The sequence below is a fragment of the Diabrotica virgifera genome, chromosome 3 (assembly GCF_917563875.1).
Source record: "Diabrotica virgifera virgifera chromosome 3, PGI_DIABVI_V3a".
In the NCBI taxonomy this organism is placed as follows: Eukaryota; Metazoa; Arthropoda; class Insecta; order Coleoptera; family Chrysomelidae; genus Diabrotica; species Diabrotica virgifera.
In genome coordinates, this window is record NC_065445.1 from 150,250,060 (window position 1) to 150,269,558 (window position 19,499).

General features: G+C 30.8%; 1 protein-coding gene across 1 annotated transcript in view; it reads right to left on the minus strand.

The window, feature by feature from the left end:
- LOC126882101 (myotubularin-related protein 9) overlaps window positions 1-19,210 on the minus strand; it is a 94,120-nt gene extending 74,910 nt beyond the window's left edge. The window contains exons 1-2 of the mRNA XM_050646949.1: window positions 18,940-19,210; window positions 18,449-18,885 (exon numbers count right to left, since the gene is read on the minus strand). Coding sequence (XP_050502906.1) covers window positions 18,449-18,885; window positions 18,940-19,086 — 584 coding nt within the window. The 5' untranslated portion in view covers window positions 19,087-19,210. The remainder of the gene's footprint in view (window positions 1-18,448; window positions 18,886-18,939) is intronic.
- Window positions 19,211-19,499: the final 289 nt, after the last annotated feature.

A 19,499-nucleotide genomic window follows, 5' to 3' on the forward strand; every position in this document is an offset into this window, starting at 1 on the left:
ATGCAATATTCGCATTTTCACACATTGTTGAATAAAATATCGTTCTTAACTAGTGTGGAACAGTTTTTTTTAACTCATCTGATTACAATGCTCGCCTTCGGCTCGCATTGCAACCCTCAGATTCGTTTAAAAAAACTTTTCCACACTAGTGAAGAAATATATTATTGTTTGTTTGATGTTTTTAACTTTTACTATTGTTTAGCAAGAAAATTTTCGTTGTCCATTTTTAGCCTAAGAGATAATTATATATTTGACCCATAATAAGGTCAAGCACCTGGACTTTGAAAAAAGGTCGTAAAAACTAATAGATTTGACTGTCCAACTGATGTCTAGACCTATTTTGGCATTTTTTTTTATTTGTACACTTTCTATTTTTCTTTTTTTTTGTTGATCGCAATTGCGATCATAGCGTAAAAGCTATGAACAGGCAACTTGCTCATCAGTTATAGTTATTTGAAAAAGTGTTCAATTCATTTTCTAAAATATATATACTTGAAAATATTCTATTTAATTATATTACATGTAAAATAGTTCAGTTTTTTGTCCGCAGCGTGGACGAAAGTGAGATTTCTAGCCTGTGTTCGAATAAATATCTCTTCGCATCACGGACAGAACTTTTTATTCACTCGTTTGATAATTTCATGTGTACATACGAACACAACTTTTCACGCATGCAAAAAAAGCATTTTCATGCTTCAGCCACAAAAAGCGTGATTTTTGTACGTTTGCGTAACGCAAAATCACAATTTTTGAGCCTTCACCATGAAAAATTATGTTCGCACCTGTGAGCAATCGTCGATTTAGGCTCAGACGATTTTACGGCTCGGCTACGCCTCGCCTTAAAAAATTCGTCTTCGCCAAAATCGACTTCTTGCTCACACGTACGAAAATAGTTATTTATCCGTGGTGCAAAATGTACTACAATTGATTTTGTTTGACTGAGTTACGACCAAGATATTTAGTATCTTGTAAATATTACTGAATTTGGCATCAGTGGCGGCTCGTGGTAATTTAAGGAGGGTGTTCAATTAAAGAATGTAATTATACAAACGGTGAATAAGCGCCGCAGGCGAAAAATTTTTGGGGCCTCGCCAAAAGATGTTCTGTAAAATGAAACCTATCTTTGACCCGATTAGTCAGGATGTCACACACTTTTTTTGTTTTGTGCAGAATATGATACCTACTGAATGATGGCGCTTCTTCGGTGGTGAAGGTGGAGGCAGAAGTTACGAATAATGAAATGGCTTTGTCAAAACTGTTTAAAAATCCGTTTATTTTAACGGCATCCAAAGACCGAGATTGAAATTATAGTTTTATTCTTTGAAAATACTAAACATGAAAAACAAAATAAAGAATGTAGTTTATCACACCCACATAATCACTAAGTTTTTCTATATTGTTCAACTTTAAAACAATGTTTAAACTTTTTGTTTCTTATTGCACATTCTTGTATACCAAGTTTATCTCCGGCCAAGTTAGTCCATTCTTTTTATAAGTCGATTTTCAAAACTATTTCCATTTTCTTTTATAAACTTCACGAAATAAGGCTCCACCATCCTAAAAAAACTACCTACCATACCAATATTGTATTTTTTAATAAAATCCCACAACAGAAAATGCCAAACTGTGAATCGAAACGCTTCGCCCCGGTCTCTGTGTGCAGTGCACAAATGGTCAATGTTTTAAGATAGGAGAATCCCTGGTTCACGGATTTAAGAGCTCTCGTTCTTCTATAGGGTTACTGTATAGTCGCTGGGTTCAATTTGAATTCTGCACCTACCACGTGCATCTAGCGTAGCGGTGTTGTGCAAACAAATTATGCGATTAATAAATACAGTTATATTTTAATGATACTATGATATTTATGATATTTAAGAAAACATATTTTAATGATATTTATGAGATTTTTAAAAATATGTATTTTAATGAAATTTGATTGGGTGTTCACTGCACAAGTGAACCAATGGAGAAACCGCCCCTGTTTGGCATTATACCTGCTGAGAATATACATCTTAATTACCGTTGGGGCAAGCTTCTTGGATAATCATACCTTTCGATTTTGAACGACTATTTCCAAAGTCGAATTGCTGCGCTTTTTGTCAATCTCAAAATATTGTTGAATCCATATTTTTCATAAACGGTGAACAAAAAAAACTTCTAGCTGGACAAGAGTGGATATTCGATAGATAGACCAGGGCGCATCTGTAAAAATATTAGTACATTTGGACGTTGAGAGCTGACTCAAATTTTTTTTGCAGAAATTGCTTGAAAATAAATTAAATAATAATATTTGAGTTATCCTCCCTCTCAAAAATGTTCGGAACATTGTTTAAATAATCAAAATGTCAAAAAATTAAGGAAAAAATCGATTTTTTTCTTCGTTTTTTGATTATAACTTTAAAAGTATTCATTTTCGAGAAAAGTTGTACTGACATAAAAGTTGCATAGTTAAATTTCCTACAATATAGAATTGGTTAAAAATTTAAAAAAATAGTCACACTTGTAGCAAAATAGCAATAATTACGAAAAAAACATACAAAAACAAGTATTTGCATTTTACGTTTTTCAACCATTTACACGTACACTACGTGTCGTACGTGTAGTGTACACGGTTTTTCAACCGTGTACACTACACGTACGACCCTCATATTCCACCCAGAAGAACTTTATGATACAGTAAAACAATACTGTAAATTTCATTAAGATCGTTTCAATAGATTTTGCAAAATAAATTTTGCAATCCAGCTTTCGTAAAAAAAATTCATTTTTTCAGAATGTTACAGGACTGAAAATAAAGCAGATAGCAGGTTGCAATTTTTTTGCAGATATAAGTCTACTGTACCTTTCATTTGCAATTTTGCAAAATTAAAATCGGTTAACACCACGGCGTCAAGAATTTTTTTTAAATAAACATTAATTATTGGTGCTACGCGCAGGACAGCGGATAGTTTGCTCTGATTGGGCATTCCAATGACCTTTGATAATGATTCACATTTTAATTTTTATTAAATTTCGATATAAATAAATAAATTTGTTTATTGCAAAATAAAAACACATACTCTATCCTTTGAAATAACACTTTTATTAGCAAAAACTTTCTTTGTTCATATATTTTAACTTAAAAAATAAAAGTTTATTATTTTTAAACATATGCAATTTTTTAAACAATATTTCATAAACAATAATAAAATTAGTTTGATTTTTGTAGAATTAAAATATTAAAATACAACAAAATATAGAGTAAGAAAATAATATATTAGATAAACATTGGAAGAAATTTTGGTGGAAATCCACTTGTGAGAATCGAACACCGCTGTCCTGCGCGTAACACCAAAAATTATTGTTTTTTTTTTTAAATTTCCTGACGCCGTGGTAATTAATCGATTTTAATTTTGCAAATTGCAAATGAAAGGTACAGTACACTTGTATAAGCAAAAAAAAATTCATCCTGCTATCTGCTTTTTTTCAGTCCTGTAACATTTTGAAAAAATGAATTTTTTTTGCGAAAGCTGGATTGCAAAATTTATTTTGCAAAATCTATTAAACCGATCTTAATGAAATTTACAGTATTGTTTTATTGTATCACAAAGTTTTTCTGGATGAAAGATGAAGGTCCTAAAAGTAGCATAAATGGTTGAAAAACGTAAAATGCGAATACTTCTTTTTGTATGTTTTTTTCGCAATTATTGCTATTTTGCAACTAGGGTGACTATTTTTTTTAAATTATTAACCAATTTTATGTTGTAGAAAATTTAATTACGCAACTTTTATGTCAGTACAACTTTTCTCGGAAATGAATACTTTTAAAGTTATAATCAAAAAACGAAGAAAAAATCGAATTTTTCCTTAATTTTTTGACATTTTGATTATTTAAACAATGTTCCGGACCTTTTTGAGAGGGAGGATAACTCAAATATTATTATTTCATTTATTTTCAAGCAATTTCTGCAAAAAAAATTGAGTCACCTCTCAACGTCCAATTCAAAACAGATGCGCCCTAGACTAAGACAATCAAGCATGAAAGACAAATTTTTCAAAAATAACAAATTATTCAAAAATAACAAAAAATGATAACAAATTAAAATTATTGATATAAAATGTAAAAGAAAGATGGACAGGTAAAAAAAATGCTTGGACAGGTGTGGAAAACTGTTGGAGAATTAAACGTATCGGTTTTCACGACTTTTTTTTTCAATTCGGAGTGCGGGGCCTTATTTCTTGTTTTTTTTTTAAATCTCTTGAACAAAATTATTATAATTATACATAACTAGTACTTATTTTATTTACGAGTGTGAAGTTTGTACACAGAGGCGAAGATTTACAATCATACGAGTAAATATTAGATTTGTTTTTTTTTCTTGACATTTTTATCAAAAAACTACAACTATTCCTATAATGAAGAAAAAAGTGGAAAAGTAAAAAAATGCCTGAACACGTGTGGACAACTATTGGAGAATCGAAACCTGTCAGTTTTGACGACTTTATCTCGAATTCGAAAAACTGTACTTTTTCCCGGTCCGAAAAATTATTTTAAACTATATTTTTCAAAAAAGGTGGACAAAAAAACTTTTTGTTGGACAAGGGTGGACATTCGACGGATAATCAAACGTGAAAAAAAATTTCCAAAAATTCTCATTTTTTGGCATTTTACTAACAAACAATAATTATTGCTAATTTAAATAAACAAAAGGTGAACAATTAAAAAAATGCCTGGACAAGTGTGGAAACAGTTGGACAATCAAACGTATCAGTTTTTACGACGTTTGTTTGACTTCGGGGTGTTGGGCCTTATTTCTGGACAAGTGTGGACAACAGTTGGACAATCAAACGTATCAGTTTTTACGACGTTTGTTTGACTTCGGGGTGTTGGGCCTTATTTCACGTTTTTTTAGTATCTCGTAAACAAAAGGTGAACAAAAAAAATTATTGCTGGACAAGGGTGGACATTCGATAGACAATCAAACGTGAAAAAAAATTTCCAAAAATTTCCATTTTTTTGGCATTTTTACTCACTTTTTGACATTTTTACTAACAAACGATAATTATTGCTAATTTAAATAAATAAAAGGTGGACAATAAAAAAAATGCCTGGACAAGTGTGGACAACAGTTGGACAATAAAACATATCAGTTTTTACGATGTTTTTTTTTACTTCGGTGTGTTGGGCCTTATTTCACGTTTTTTTAGTATCTCGTAAACAAAAGGTGGACAAAAAAAATTTTGCTGGACAAGGGTGGACATTCGACGGACAATCAAACGTGAAAAAAAATTTCCAAAAATTTTAATTTTTTAGCATTTTTACTAACAAACGGTATTTATTGCTAATTTAAATAAATAAAAGGTGGACAATTAAAAAAAATGCCTGGACAAGTGTGGACAACAGTTGGACAATCAAACGTATCAGTTTTTACGACGTTTTTTTGAGTTGGGGGTGTTGGGCCTTATTTCACGTTTTTAGTATCTCGTAAACAAAAGGTGGACAAAAAAAAATTTTTGCTGGACAAAAGTGGACAATTGATGGACAATTAAAAAATAAAAAAAAATTGAAAAAATCGTATTTATAGGTGCCAACTTCACACGGCTAGCCGATATTGTAAGTACTTATATACAATACGCCAGCAGATTTATGATTTAACGACTATTCATTCATTGTGGATTTACCTAAGAACCCTAATAAAAGTGGGTTATTGACTTTAAAGCTTAGTGCAGTTTGGTGAATTTATAATTTGTTTATTGTGGTTTTGACCAAACAGACAATTAAAAATATCATTTGTACAGGAATAATTATATATATACGGGTCTAGGAAAGTTGGTCGAGAACACTTCGTCGACGGAAAATTGGTCGACAACATTTGGTCGACAAACAGTTGGTCGAATACACAACTCATCGAATGGACAATTATTCGTCGACGAACATTTGATCGAATGGAATTTTCGTCGACAAACTGTTATTTATCTTTAGGATAAAGGGATTAATGGTGACAAACGACCGACGGGTTGTTGGTTTTTATTTTGTGAACTGGAACATTGTATTATATTACTGTATTAGGGTGATTCCATTATTTTGGATCAAAAAAACTTTTGGATCTCCGTTTTTTCTGAAACTTGGTGTATAGCTTCTGCGGGACGTAAAAATAAGAGATTTAAGGTCAAAAAATCTTTTTCTTTTTTTTTTCTCAAAATGTTATTTTAAGCGATTTTACAGTGATTTGGTATTTATTTAACAAATTTGCATTTTCTCTCGTAAAGTATCAATGGAAAAATTGATATTTTAATAAAAGGTACTCAAAAATGTCATTATATGACATTATAACAAGTTAATTTGATTCAAAACAATCTTTTGATCAAATTTTATAGTGTAGAAAACGGTAAAATACGGTTTTTTACATTTTACTCCATTCCCAAAATACGTCATAATCGATTTGGCAGAAAATTTGCCTGCAGATACCCAAAACATAGTACTTTGAATGGTTAGAAGGATTTGAATTATGTTACAATACCAAAAAAGTTACATGCAATATCACAGTCAAAAATATAGGCGTCTACTGTAAGTACAATTAACTCGGAAAATATCGACCTCACGAAAAAACTGTTTGTAATAAAAATACGATTTATTTGAAACAATTTCAGTTCCTACCATTTTTGTCGCAAAGTTAAAAATGGTGGAGATATTGAGCAAAAACGGTTCTCCTTTCAAAAAAAAATCAAGATGGCGGCTAACGTAACGGAGAAATTTATTCGCGATTTTAAATTTAGGCTACTCTTGACCCCCCTAAAGATTAGAAAAATAAAATTTTGGGCAGCTCGGCATGCAAGGCCAAATGCTATCCCGACTGGACTAATATACTTTTGAGTCTGATATTATTGCATGTAACTTTTTTTAGTATTGTAATATAATTAAAATCCTTTTAACTACTTAAAGTACTATGTTTTGGCTATCTGTGGGCAAATTTTCAGCCAAATCGATTATGACGTATTTTGGGAATGGAAGAAAATGTAAAAACGGTATTTTAACGTTTTCTACACTATAAAATTTGATCAAAAACTTGTTTTAAATCAAAATAACTTGTTATAATGCCATATAATGACATTTTTGAGTCCCTTCTATTAAAATACATATTATTTTTTCCATTGACACTTTACGATAGAAAATGCAAAGGATACCCCCCGTTAAGATAGGCAAAATGCCCTCACTACCAGAATTCAATTTTTTTCCGTTCTATGCAATTAAAAAATGAGATTACGCGGATTTTTAGCTCGAAATCCCCCTTACCCCTCCCCCACAGCCAAAAACTTAGATTTTTAGATTTAATTTTTTTTAGTTGGGCTGACATTGATTTAAAAATTTCAAAAAATTCACACGTATAGCTGAGGCTTTCACAAAACATATCCATTTTTTATTAACTCGTCGGTCGAGTGTACATAACCTCAATTTTTTTTTATTTTTTAAAACATAACTTTTTTTGAAGATGGCTGCAGGTCCAATTTTTGGCATTTTGTGTATTTCATCAAAAACTGTCTATCTGATTTTTTTCAGATTTTTCCGTCAACTTGAAAAACCCGGAAAACAGTTATTTTTAGGGGGTTCTTGGGGACTTTCTTCATTTTATAGACTTCAAAATAGATCAACTCAAAGGTTTTGTTCATAGATCACGTATAACTTGAAATAAGTGAGTATTTCATGATATTTAAAAATTGGGCGAATCACTTTTAAACCCCCCCAAAAACCATGTTTTTTAAAGTTTTGTAAGGGATTTTGCAGGTCGAATCATATTTATTGAGGTCGATACAGCCTGAATATTTTTTTTTATTTTTTACGTTCTATGTGATTAAAAAAATTAAGACTCACCGCAATTTTAGCCCACCACCCCCTTCCCCTTTCCCCACATCCAAAAATGTCAATTTTTCGATTTTATTTTTTTTTTTTAAGTTGGTTTGCAATTAAATTATAAATTACAAAAAATTCACACGCACAGCTGAGGCTTTACAAAACATCTATTTTTATGGACCAGAAGATCGAGTGTACCTAACCTCAATTTTTTTCGTTTTTTTAATAGGTACGTGTAACTTTTTTTGGCGATGGCTGCATGTCTAATTTTTTTTTGCGTTTTGTGAATTTTATCAAAACCTATATTTCTGACTTTTTTCAGATTTATTCGTAAGGTGCGCCATCTTCAAAAATCCGGAAAACTGGTTTTTTCGGTAATTTTTTGTAATTTTCTCCATTTTATATACTTCCAAATAGACTAACTCAAGGTTTTTTATAGGTTACGTACATATAATTTGAAATAACTGAGTTTTTAGGGATATTCAAAAATTGTGTAAAACACCTCTAAACCCCCCAAAAACTATGTTTTTTCAAATTCTTAAAAGTTTGTTTCGTACCCCATGAAGTTAAATTACAAAGCCATTAAAATATAACTAGAGGTGATTCATACCTACCATATCAATTCAATGATCGTGAATTGAATGTAATCATCGGCAAAGCCATCTATAATCTATAGTGTCATCCCCAAAAATCTACCTGGGTCTTAAAATGCAGGTAGTACTTGTTGCGTTATAATTACCTAAAGAGTCTTATCTTTTAAAATTTTGTAGTAGAGCATTTCTATAGCTATAGTGAGTTTATTGACCTACCTCTTTATGTGGCTTAATGATTTGGATTGTAAACACAGATAAGAAAGGGGGTGATAGACCAGAGAAATTAGCAAATAAATGATCTCTTTCGTGACATCCGTTGATACTGGTATCTAAGAACTGCTTAGGGTAAATTTGGTTACAACAATAGCCAATATAAAAATTATGCAAAAAATCAAACGTACTTTTTAACTTATATAAACAATATATAAACAATTAAAGATCGCTATTTGATTTTAAATATTAAAGGTGGAGACCGGGATGCTGTATGGAAAGGTGATACAATTTTACTGAAGAAGCATAGAAAATTCTTTAAAATGAGTGTTTGGAAAGTTCTTTTTGTTAATTTGTTGCTTAGTTATTGGAAAAATAGCTTCAAAAGTAGATTTTTTGAAAATGATTAATAACTTTTCTAAAAATACACTAAAAGCTTTATTTTCGCGTAAGTAGAGGAAAATATTAGAAGTATTCAGCCGTTAAAATTTCAAGAAGTTTTACATATCTAATAATTATTGCAAAATTGAAATTTTTTATCCCAAAAAGCTTTTATCTACAGCGATATTATGCATAAACTACTAGGTTAACATAAATTCTAAAGACATCAAATCAAAGAGAAAGGCTCAATTTATTAAATTAGATCAAGTCTTGATTAAAAAGTTTATAATAAATATTATAAAATAATTTTGAAAAAGTAGGGTTATTTTAAGCTTATAAACAATTAAAATAACTCAGCCGCATTAACATGTAGGAATTAACTAATTTTGATGGGAAATAAGCCACAATTTTACTAAAAAATGGTTTTATTTTGACAACGACACCCGATTTGAGCGTCGAAACGTTAATAAAATCATTTTTTTTAGTAAAATTGTGGCTTATTTCCCATCAAAACTAGTTAATTGCAAAAATGCCACAAGAAAATAGCTTCAGAAGAACAACATGTAGAAAGTTAATTTTTTTTATTCGACATGTTGGTATTCTTATACAAACTGACACAAAAATTTAATGCCCTACAACTCTTAAAACCCGAGTTAGCCACTTTTTTTCAAAAATTCACCGGGGCTTTGTTTATAAATATTAGAAAATTTGAAAAGCAACATTTAAACGACTAAAAGAGCATTCTTGTAAAAATGAGCCGTCCATGATGCGCCAAAAGTGAAGAGTTTAAAAGTAAACCGATTCTTACCCTCTTGATTTTATTATCAAAAACTTAATTCACAACTACACATTTATAAAAGGCGCAATACCTCCGGTTCTTACCAACGAAAATTGATGTTCTTTTTGAAGTGAATACTTCTAATCGCTTGGTATGGAAATTTGACGCCAAATACTAAATTCGTATTGGGCGTCATTCAAAAGTCGTGACACGAGTGGTAAGCTTGCGGTATACAGTACATATACATAATAACACTTATTTTAACTTTCATAGTAGACCTGATCCTGAATCTTCTACTGTTTGAATGGTTTCAGGGTGACTTCCACTATACATCGCGAATTTTAAATAATTAATTGGGATTAGGTCGTTCCAACCCTAGAGGGGTGATGTATTAAATTTTTCTTAAAAATAAAGTGCGACACATGCTTTTATGGTAAAACTAAATATAGATTCCAAATTTTATACGATCGGCTGTCTTCGGGGTGGTTTCAACACTATAGGGGTGATTTGTAAAAATGTTTCAAAAATTATAGTAGATACGACACACATGTTTTTATAATAAATCACCCTGAAACCAGTCAAACAGCAGAAAATTCAGGATCATACTATAAAAGTTCGAATAAGTGTATATTACAGTGTAATATAAATATGTACATTAAGGTATACCGCACGCTTACCACTCGCGTAACGATTTTTTTATAACGCCAAATACGAATTTAGTATTCGCACACATCTTATGGAAAATATAATGTCACTCAAATTCAATAAAATTTATACGAATAGATTCGTTTTAAATTAACGGTCAACTCTTATCATTGTGCCAACTCTTAATTATGCCAACCCCGCTGGGCCTAAGCGGATTAGTGAAACTATTATAATAAGATGCTTAATAGCCCGAGAAGATTTATGAAGTTACCGATAATCTGGGTATTTTAACATATTTTTTCTCTCTCTAACTTATGTACCTACCCATTTGATTTCAGATTGATTTATATCAATATCTGCTCTTATTATTGAAAATTAAGAGCTGGTGCAATGATAAGAATTGACCGTTAATTTGAAACGAATCTATTCATATAAATTTTATTGAATTTGAGTGACATTATATTTTCCATAAGATGTGTGCGATGTCCTTTCCATACTAAGCGATAAGAAGTATTTACTTCAAAAAGAACATCAATTTCCGTTGATTAGAATAGGAGGTATTGCGACTTTTATAAATAATGTGCAGTTGTGAATTAAGTTTTGATAATAAAATGAAGATGGTAAGAATCGATTTTTACAAGAATCGTCTTGATTTTTTTTTGTATAAAAATGATCTTCCAGTTGTTTAAATGTTGCATTTTAAATGTTCTAATGTTTATAAAGAAAGCTTCGTTTAGAAAGAAAGTTTATTGCAGTCGAAAACATTGTACGGACTTGCGTCGATTCCCTAACAATTTATTGACCTCAGCATCTCGCATATTTCGTCTTGTCCGCAAGTGCCTCCAAATTTGACTTGTCCGGAAATGCCCCGTTCGCAAGTACGCCGACACCAAAAAGAAGAACGCTACAACATCACTAATTAAAATATCGGTTTATATTTGCTGTCTACTCTCCCACAGCAGCCAATTTTTTCATAAAATATAAAAATAATTAAGATTTAGAAAAAAAAATTAACAAAACCCCAAAAAAAATAAAATGTATAATACAATATTCTAGTTATCCGTCGTTTGTCACCATTAATCCCTTTATCCTAAAGATAAATAACAGTTTGTCGACGAAAATTCCATTCGATCAAATGTTCGTCGACGAATTGTCCATTCGATGAATTGTGCATTCGACCAACTGTTTGTCGACCAAATGTTGTCGACCAATTTTCCCTCGACGAAGTGTTCTCGACCAACTTTCCGACACCGTATATATACATACGATATAACACCAATCCATCTGCTACAGATAGACTATTTTCTATAGATATTATATATACGTATAGTGATCACTATCAATTTTTTTTTCGTATTCTCAAGACTAAATAATCAATCGTTTCACCTATTTTCATTTAAATTAAACATCTCCATAAACATAACTATATATTTTCTTTGTTTCTCACCTGTCTTGAGAATATCAATCTGAAGATTATTACGTTGCGGAAAATTACGACAGAACCTTTAATCATTGTTTTTTTTTACCTGTTTTATAAATATATACTTTGAACATCACAATATAATTTTTAACTCAAATATTTACGGGTCATTCCATTCCAAATCACTCAATTTTGGAGCAAAAAAAATTTTGGACCTCCGATTTGTCTGAAAATTGGTATAGAGCTTCTGCGGGACGTAAAAATAAGATATTTAAGGTCAAAAAATCTTCTACTTCTTTTTTCTCAAATGTTATTTTATGCGATTCTACAGTGATTTGGTGTTTATTTATACAAATTTGCATTTTCTATCGTAAAGTATCAATGGAAAACATAATATTTTAATAGAAGGGACTCAAAAATGTCATTATATGGCATTATAACAAGTTACTTTGATTCAAAACAAGCTTTTGATCAAATTTTATAGTGTAGATAACGTTAAAATACATTTTTCTCCATTCCCAAAATACGTCATAATCGATTTGGCTGAAAATTTGCTCAAAGATAGACAAAACATAGGACTTTAAGTAGTGAGAAGGATTTGAATTATATTACAATACCAAAAAAGTTACATGCAATATTATAGTCAAAAATATAGGCGTCTACTGTAAGTACAATTAACTCGAAAATATCGACCTCACGACAAAAATTGTTAAAAAAATTGTAATAATTGTAAATACGATTTATTTGGAACAATTTCAGTTCCTACCATTTTTGTCGAAAAGTTTAAAATGGCGGGGATATTGAGCAAAACAGGTTCTCCTTTAAAATCAAGATGGCGGCTAACGTAACGGAGGAATTCATTCATGATTTTAAATTTAGGCTACTATTGACTCCCCTAAAGATCAGAAAAATAAAATTTTGGGCAGCTCGGCATTCAAGGTCAAATGCTATCCCGACTGGACTAATATATACTTTTGAGTCTGATATTACTGCATGTAACTTTTATGGTATTGTAATATAATTCAAATCCTTCTAACCACTTAAAGTCCTATTTTTTGACTATCTGTGGGCAAATTTTCAGCCAAATCGATGGTGATGTAGTTTGGGAATGGAGGAAAATGTAAATTAACGTTTTTTACACTATAAAACTTGATCAAAAACTTGTTTTGATTCAAAATAACTTGTTATAATGCCGTATAATGACATTTTTGAGTTCTTTTCTATTAAAATATTATGTTTTTAGTTGAAACTTTACGACAGAAAATGCAAATTTGTTTAAATAAACACCAAATCACTGTAAAATCGCATAAAATAACATTTTGAGAAAAAAGAAGAAGATTTTTTCAGAAGCTATATACCAATTTTCAGACAAATCGGAGATCCAAAATTTTTTGCCTGAGTGATTTGACATGGAATGTACCTTACTTATTTTTATTTCCTCATATCTATCTGATTATTTATTTTGTTGCATGTATATTTCTGTTTCTCTTTCAGGTATTATGTTGATTTTTATTTTTTTATATGTACGTGTGTATATGTGTTTTTGATATCCAGTGATTACCGCGCGACATAAATACCGGCTATTCTCTTAAGTCTATTTTGCAACCGCGTATTATTCATATCCTATCTCCTTCGCCTCATATTTGTTATCTTTTCTTGTCGTTTTAGTACCGTTTAACTTTCCCTATTCCTCATAATTCCTATCCAGCGATAGGTGGCGCCCAAAATTGTCTTCTCTTACCTTTTCTTCTCTTCTCCTCTTCTCTTTCTCTTTCGTACCTCTATCTCTTATATTTGAGCCCTTTAACCCCGACTAAGACACCTCTAACCGACTGAAGCCCGGAGCCTAGTGCCATTCCTATGTGTAGCTCTCCACTCTGTTGTTAAAGAGGGTACAAAAGTATGTGCTTATAACGATCATGTTTCTTTCTTTTGCAAAATCTATTAAGAGGTGACCATTTTCATTCGTTGTTTCATGCAGACTATATTTTCCTATGGTGGGTGTGTATATTTCTTCTTTTCCTATTTTGGCATTAGCATCACCTAGTACTATTTTTATATCGTATTTGGGAATACTGTATCTATTTGACTGTAGAAGTCTTCCTTTATCTCTATCTCTTATATTTGAGCCCTTTAACCCCGGCTAAGACACCTCTAACCGACTGAAGCCCGGAGCCTAGTGCCATTCCTATGTGTAGCTCTCCACTCTGTTGTTAAAGAGGGTACAAAAGTATGTGCTTATAACGATCATGTTTCTTCAGGGTAGTGTACTTGGACCATTGCTTTTTATATTATATTTAAATGATATAAATTTGTTTGTGAACTGTGAATTTATTAACCTTTTCGCTGATGATACCCTTTTGGCTTGTAGCGATAGTTCTATTGAAGGGGCAGTTGACAAAATGAATCACGTTTTATGTTCAGTGTCTAAATACTTAAAACTTAATAAACTTAAATTAAACGTAAGTAAGACAAAAGCCATGATAGTTACATCTAAATTTAAGTACAGGAGTCTTAATACTAACAATATAATGTTAAACATTGATGGGGAACAACCAATTGAACTAGTGACACAAATTAAATATCTTGGTTTTCAATTAGATAATACTCTATCATTCGACAAGCATCTCGAGTATACGTGTAAAAAACTAGCAAAGAAATTGTATTTCTTTACGAGAATTTCTAAGAATTTGTCACTTCAGTCAAGGATCACTGTATATAAATCGATAATCCAACCACATTTTGATTTTTGTGCATCCATCTTATATCTTTTAAATCTTAACCAACTAGCCAAATTACAAAAATTACAGAATCGTGGAATGAGGATAATTTTACGTACAAGTAGATTAACACCTGTCACATTGATGTTGAATACTTTGCAGTGGTTTTCGGTATCACAACGTCTTTTTTATTTAACCATGATATTGATTTTTAGAATTGTACATGGATTGGCACCTAAATATTTTCTCGATCTTGTTAGTTACAATTCAGATATTCACCCTTATTTTACGAGAAATTCTAATAATATTTACATCAGCAGAACCAATGCTACAGGTGCTATGAACTCACTTCTCTATAAGGGTTTTGATAATTTCAATAAGTTGCCAACGGAACTCAAGTTGAAGACCTCAATGAACATGTATAGGAAAAATTTAAAGAATTATGTTGCAAATCGTATTTAATGTCTCATGTGGCTTCTAAATGTGTTTTTTAACTGCGTGTAGTTTAGTGTAATATTTTGAGTAAGGTAGTATTTTTAATGCTTGTATTGTAATGGAATATTTTGTGTTTTTTTGTTTTATTTTTATTATTATGACTTTAAATTTAAATTGTATATACATATCATAAAATATCTCAATTTTAACTGTATATTAGGGTTACCTAATTTTGAATAAATTCTTCTTCTTCTTCTTCTTATGTTTTTCTCTTCAGTCAGTGCATGTGTTTATAAATGCTATTTTTTGGTATTTTCCTCTTATTCTTAGTATGCATATTCTCTCTGAAATTGGTTTAAAGTCAATGATTAGATCTTTCAGCTTTTTGTTTACTACAAATCCTGTGCGTAACATTCTATTTTCGCCTCCGCTATTTAAAAAGAAATAGTCATTTATTTCCATTGAGTTTTGGCCTAGTTGTTTCGTTTCTTGTAGTGCTACTATTTCGAATTTATATTTTTTGAATTCATCTACTAGGTGTTTCAGTTTTCCTTATTTGTATGTTCCTCTTACATTCCATGTTCCTACTAATATATGTTCGTTTATGGGCTTCTTTTCATTAATAATCTGTACATTTTGTCTATTTCGTGTACCTGTACTTTGCCATGTTGTCTCCGTTATTGCAGTCTGCTTTAGTTGTATTGCTAGTTTTTTGGTTCTATATTTTTCTCTTTTATGAGTTGTTGTTGGCTGTTATTCCATGTCCATATTTCACCATTAATGATTAGCTTCTGGTATCCTATTTTTACATTTTTTCCATTATGCCTCTCTACCATAGCCTTGCTTCTAATTTCTTTCTGGATAATTCTTTCTTCTTTTGACAAATCATCATTAATATAGATTCTTTTGTCCTTTTTGGTTTTTAATTTACTTTTATTTTTCATTACTTCTATTTTGTTTTTCACTCTGTTAAGTTCCACTATGACAGGATTTTCTCCTATTTTCCTTGCTCCAATTACATCTACTGAAACTTGTAGCTCTTTTTCCATAAAATTCTCCATAGCCCCTCATAAAACTTTCTGATCATTTGTATCAATTTTTATTCCCTGTATTATTATATTTTTTCTCTTTCTTTCTCTTTCCAATTTCTCTATTTTTTCATTTGCTATACTAATTTCTTTTTCTAGATAATACTCTATCATTCGACAAGCATCTCGAGTATACGTGTAAAAAACTAACAAAGAAATTGTATTTCTTTACGAGAATTTCTAAGAATTTGTCACTTCAGTCAAGGATCACTGTATATAAATCGATAATCCAACCACATTTTGATTTTTGTGCATCCATCTTATATCTTTTAAATCTTAACCAACTAGCCAAATTACAAAAATTACAGAATCGTGGAATGAGGATAATTTTACGTACAAGTAGATTAACACCTGTCACATTGATGTTGAATACTTTGCAGTGGTTTTCGGTATCACAACGTCTTTTTTATTTAACCATGATATTGATTTTTAGAATTGTACATGGATTGGCACCTAAATATTTTCTCGATCTTGTTAGTTACAATTCAGATATTCACCCTTATTTTACGAGAAATTCTAATAATATTTACATCAGCAGAACCAATGCTACAGGTGCTATGAACTCATTTCTCTATAAGGGTTTTGATAATTTCAATAAGTTGCCAACGGAACTCAAGTTGAAGACCTCAATGAACATGTATAGGAAAAATTTAAAGAATTATGTTGCAAATCGTATTTAATGTCTCATGTGGCTTCTAAATGTGTTTTTTAACTGCGTGTAGTTTAGTGTAATATTTTGAGTAAGGTAGTATTTTTAATGCTTGTATTGTAATGGAATATTTTGTGTTTTTTTGTTTTATTTTTATTATTATGACTTTAAATTTAAATTGTATATACATATCATAAAATATCTCAATTTTAACTGTATATTAGGGTTACCTAATTTTGAATAAATTCTTCTTCTTCTTCTTCTTATGTTTTTCTCTTCAGTCAGTGCATGTGTTTATAAATGCTATTTTTTGGTATTTTCCTCTTATTCTTAGTATGCATATTCTCTCTGAAATTGGTTTAAAGTCAATGATTAGATCTTTCAGCTTTTTGTTTACTACAAATCCTGTGCGTAACATTCTATTTTCGCCTCCGCTATTTAAAAAGAAATAGTCATTTATTTCCATTGAGTTTTGGCCTAGTTGTTTCGTTTCTTGTAGTGCTACTATTTCGAATTTATATTTTTTGAATTCATCTACTAGGTGTTTCAGTTTTCCTTATTTGTATGTTCCTCTTACATTCCATGTTCCTACTAATATATGTTCGTTTATGGGCTTCTTTTCATTAATAATCTGTACATTTTGTCTATTTCGTGTACCTGTACTTTGCCATGTTGTCTCCGTTATTGCAGTCTGCTTTAGTTGTATTGCTAGTTTTTTGGTTCTATATTTTTCTCTTTTATGAGTTGTTGTTGGCTGTTATTCCATGTCCATATTTCACCATTAATGATTAGCTTCTGGTATCCTATTTTTACATTTTTTCCATTATGCCTCTCTACCATAGCCTTGCTTCTAATTTCTTTCTGGATAATTCTTTCTTCTTTTGACAAATCATCATTAATATAGATTCTTTTGTCCTTTTTGGTTTTTAATTTACTTTTATTTTTCATTACTTCTATTTTGTTTTTCACTCTGTTAAGTTCCACTATGACAGGATTTTCTCCTATTTTCCTTGCTCCAATTACATCTACTGAAACTTGTAGCTCTTTTTCCATAAAATTCTCCATAGCCCCTCATAAAACTTTCTGATCATTTGTATCAATTTTTATTCCCTGTATTATTATATTTTTTCTCTTTCTTTCTCTTTCCAATTTCTCTATTTTTTCATTTGCTATACTAATTTCTTTTTCTAATTGACCTACTTATTTGTTTTATAGCTTTTTTGTTTGTTTCTCGCAGCTTTTTATTTCATCTTTGTAGCCGCTTTGTTGATCTTTCAGTTCTTTAATTTCATTCTTTAGTTGTGTGATTTCGTCTCCAGATCTGTCTTTCGTCTCCAGATTTCGACTGTACCTAAATAAATAAATAATTCACAAGAATACTCATACTTATTTATATTTTTTATAATTATAATTCCTAAGAATTTTGTAGTTTCTTTTGTTATTATTAGTTAAGAAAAAAGTTCCTGCTTTAATACTATATAGGAATACAGATTACCTGAATTAAGTTCCTAATACTGTAATAGATATTTGCCATTTTATTTCATGTGGTTATCATGTTATAGATAACAAATTTTGAACCATTATTATTACAATTATTATTATTACAATTTTATTTTTAGCCACACAAATCTTGTTAAGATTAAAAATTGTTATCATTTAATTGTGATTGTGATAATTACAACAATACTTGAAATGACATACCTGTAACTCAGACATGGGAAACGCCCCCCATCTCTAAAATGGGCAGAAGCCACAATGGTTTCATCATCTATTGCCTTAGGAACTACCAATGTGCTTCCATAAGTACTGCAAACACTAAAATTCTTATTCACATTTGAGACCCTCCATTCATCACTGGCAATGAGCTTAGTGAATTCTACTTCTAAATCAAAGAGTGTATAGCCATCTTCTAAAATGGTATACATAGGCCTGTAGAAGAAAGGATACAGTAATTCCGGTTTCTCTAAGTTAGACAAACGGTGAATAGACAAGTATACGTTTTGGAAATGTTCTGGGTGAGCTATATCCAACTGTAGAATCCTAAAATCTTTACATTTGAGAAGTATTGAACCCCCGCTTTGAGCATTGTTGTTGCTAGATACTTTCTTCTCTACAGCATCGATACATTGATGTAACAACTGCAACGAACATTAAATGTAGTTACATTTTTATTTGTTTAGTTATAAACTTACCCATAGTTCTTGTACGTCCTCTTTCATAGAAGAAACTATCAAATGATGTCCTGTTATGCATATCCTCCCATCCACGGGATCTTGAAAGGGGCTATGTAAGATTACTCCGTCTAATTTCGGCGTCTTTATCATTTCGATGAAATCCATTTCTATTAGATCTTTCCATCACTTCGTTTTTCCATTCCTATATGGAAAATTTAGATGTTTGGATTTGTCCCGATTTGTTATTTAATTTTGAACGTAAATGTCACTGTCACTTATATGTCATTTTCGTTGACATTTTAATATTGACGTAGACAACACATAGGGCATTTCAAGACTTTGACGTTTATGTCAACGCAAATTATTTGACACTATGCATTTTCTTGTTTCTATACGCTGTGTCTAGGTACACGCGAACGTAAATAAAAAGTTAGGTACACGCGAAACGTCATCAATTCAGTGGCGTCAGTATTTAGCCTCTAATCGCGTTGTGTTCATATTTTAATATTGATTAGTAGTTTCTTATTTTTTATTTGTTTAGTGTTTTTTTAAATTAACACATTCGCGACCAACCTATT